Below are 1,798 nucleotides of genomic sequence, written 5' to 3' on the forward strand. Positions count from 1 at the left end.
CAACCACATGTTATTACGTGGAAAGAACATAATCTCATCCTCATCCCAATTCCCAAACGCATCGTTCAGCGAAAATGGCTCAGTGCATAAGCAATACATTTATGCAAGGAAAACCTCTGGTTCCAGTTCCAACCAAAAACGTAAACAATTGATTGGCAATTGCATATAACATTGTGAATTCGAGAGACTATTGAATTAACAAAAATGTGTTGTGTTGTGCTGTGTGGCAGGTGAGGAGAGTGGGTAAGTGTGTGGTGCGGTGCAGGAAGAAGGATATACACCCGCAGTACTACCAGGAAGCGAAGGTGTACTGTAATGGGGAACATGTGATGACGACGGGTGGGACCCAGAAGGAGTACGTGGTAGACGTGTGGTCGGGGAACCACCCTTTCTACCTCGGAAACCGTTCATCGGCTATGGTGAGTGATGATCAGGTCGAGAAGTTCCGCAAGAAGTTCGGTGAGCTTTCGCAGATTATGGAAATTCCTGTCCTCAAAGGAGAGATTGTTATTCCCTCCAGACGCAAGGGAATTGGTAAAGGAGGCAAGAAAAAGTAGTTTATCTATTTCGTCTGTGTTCTGGGTAAGTGTTGTTTTTGTCTTGTCATGAGAATTTGTGAAATTGTAGACTGACTGTGTCATGTTTGTTACTATGCCGCTGTGGATTTTATTTTGAGTATTTGGTTTCGTGATTGTGTTAATTTTTTTAGACTCAGAAAACAGAACATTTGGACTAGTTTATTTTATATTAAAAAAAAAAAGGATGGGGGTAATCACAAAATTGGATAACAGTATTCGAAGATTGACATTTGTAGAGAAACTTGTGGTTGTGGACGATGCCTGCATGAACATTTTTAGTGATCTGAGGTGGGGAACTTTTATGTATATCCTTAGATTTGTATAATGAATAAAATTTAGGTGCTTTTGGTGATATACTTCGATCAGGATTAGAGCTTTACTTAGGTAATTCACGAAATAAAGACTATGAAACTTTAATTTTTATTGGAGAATGACATAAAAAGTACCTGTGACATCACACTTAATTTGAATGCTTCTGAGCATGGGTTTTTTTTTTTTTTTGTCTAAATTAGCTAATGTAATGTGCAAACTAATTGGGGAAGATAAAACCATCAACGTGGTTGTAGCTTCAAGCTCGTTTATCTAGCTGGTAGTTATATTTGTACGTGTGCCTATGAGTACTGGTTTCAAGGGTAAAGAACCAGTAGTCCTCCCATTCTAAAATATTTGTTACTTTAGAGTGATGCTATAAGACCTTTTCTTAGAGGAAGAAATAAAAGAGCTCGATTACAATTTTACATGTCAATAGTAATATGTATGACATAATTCATATTGCACCTGATGAAAATATACCGTTCAGTTGTGAATGCAAATTTTCTTTTCGAAGAGACATGTTTTTCAGTTACTACAGATTGCCCGAGGTTTGATGCTCATGATTTTGAGCTTCTCTGTAGAAAATTGGTATATTTCCTTTAGTAAAGAAAAAGTCAACTTTTAGGAATATTATTAACAAAGTTGCTAGTACATTGAAGATCAAACAGTGGCTTCAATAAATAGAGAAAGTTGCGAGATCTTGTTTGATTGAAAAAGCGATGTCTGCCATCAGGAAATTTAGCGAAAAGAGGACTTAAAATATCTAACAAGACAATGCAAGTCAAATATTGATCATAGTGACGATGCATTTTTCCAAGTTGCTACACAACAAAACTGATATTCATTGGATGAATCAGTGTACAATCTCTATTGATTTGCATGATTTTAGATCTTGGGTTTTCTTATTG

The 1,798-nt window shown here is 36.7% G+C and overlaps 1 protein-coding gene across 1 annotated transcript; it reads left to right on the forward strand.

Moving 5' to 3' along the window:
* On the forward strand, positions 1 to 916 carry LOC113847545 (50S ribosomal protein L31, chloroplastic). The gene is made up of 2 exons (XM_027476723.1): positions 1 to 140; positions 231 to 916. The coding sequence occupies exons 1-2, from the start codon at positions 75 to 77 to the stop codon at positions 555 to 557; spliced, it is 393 nt and encodes a 130-aa protein (XP_027332524.1). The 5' UTR covers positions 1 to 74; the 3' UTR covers positions 558 to 916.
* The last annotated feature ends 882 nt before the right edge of the window (positions 917 to 1,798 follow it).

Source organism: Abrus precatorius, unplaced genomic scaffold, assembly GCF_003935025.1.
Source record: "Abrus precatorius isolate BTA unplaced genomic scaffold, Abrus_2018 Scaffold8, whole genome shotgun sequence".
In the NCBI taxonomy this organism is placed as follows: domain Eukaryota; kingdom Viridiplantae; phylum Streptophyta; class Magnoliopsida; order Fabales; family Fabaceae; genus Abrus; species Abrus precatorius.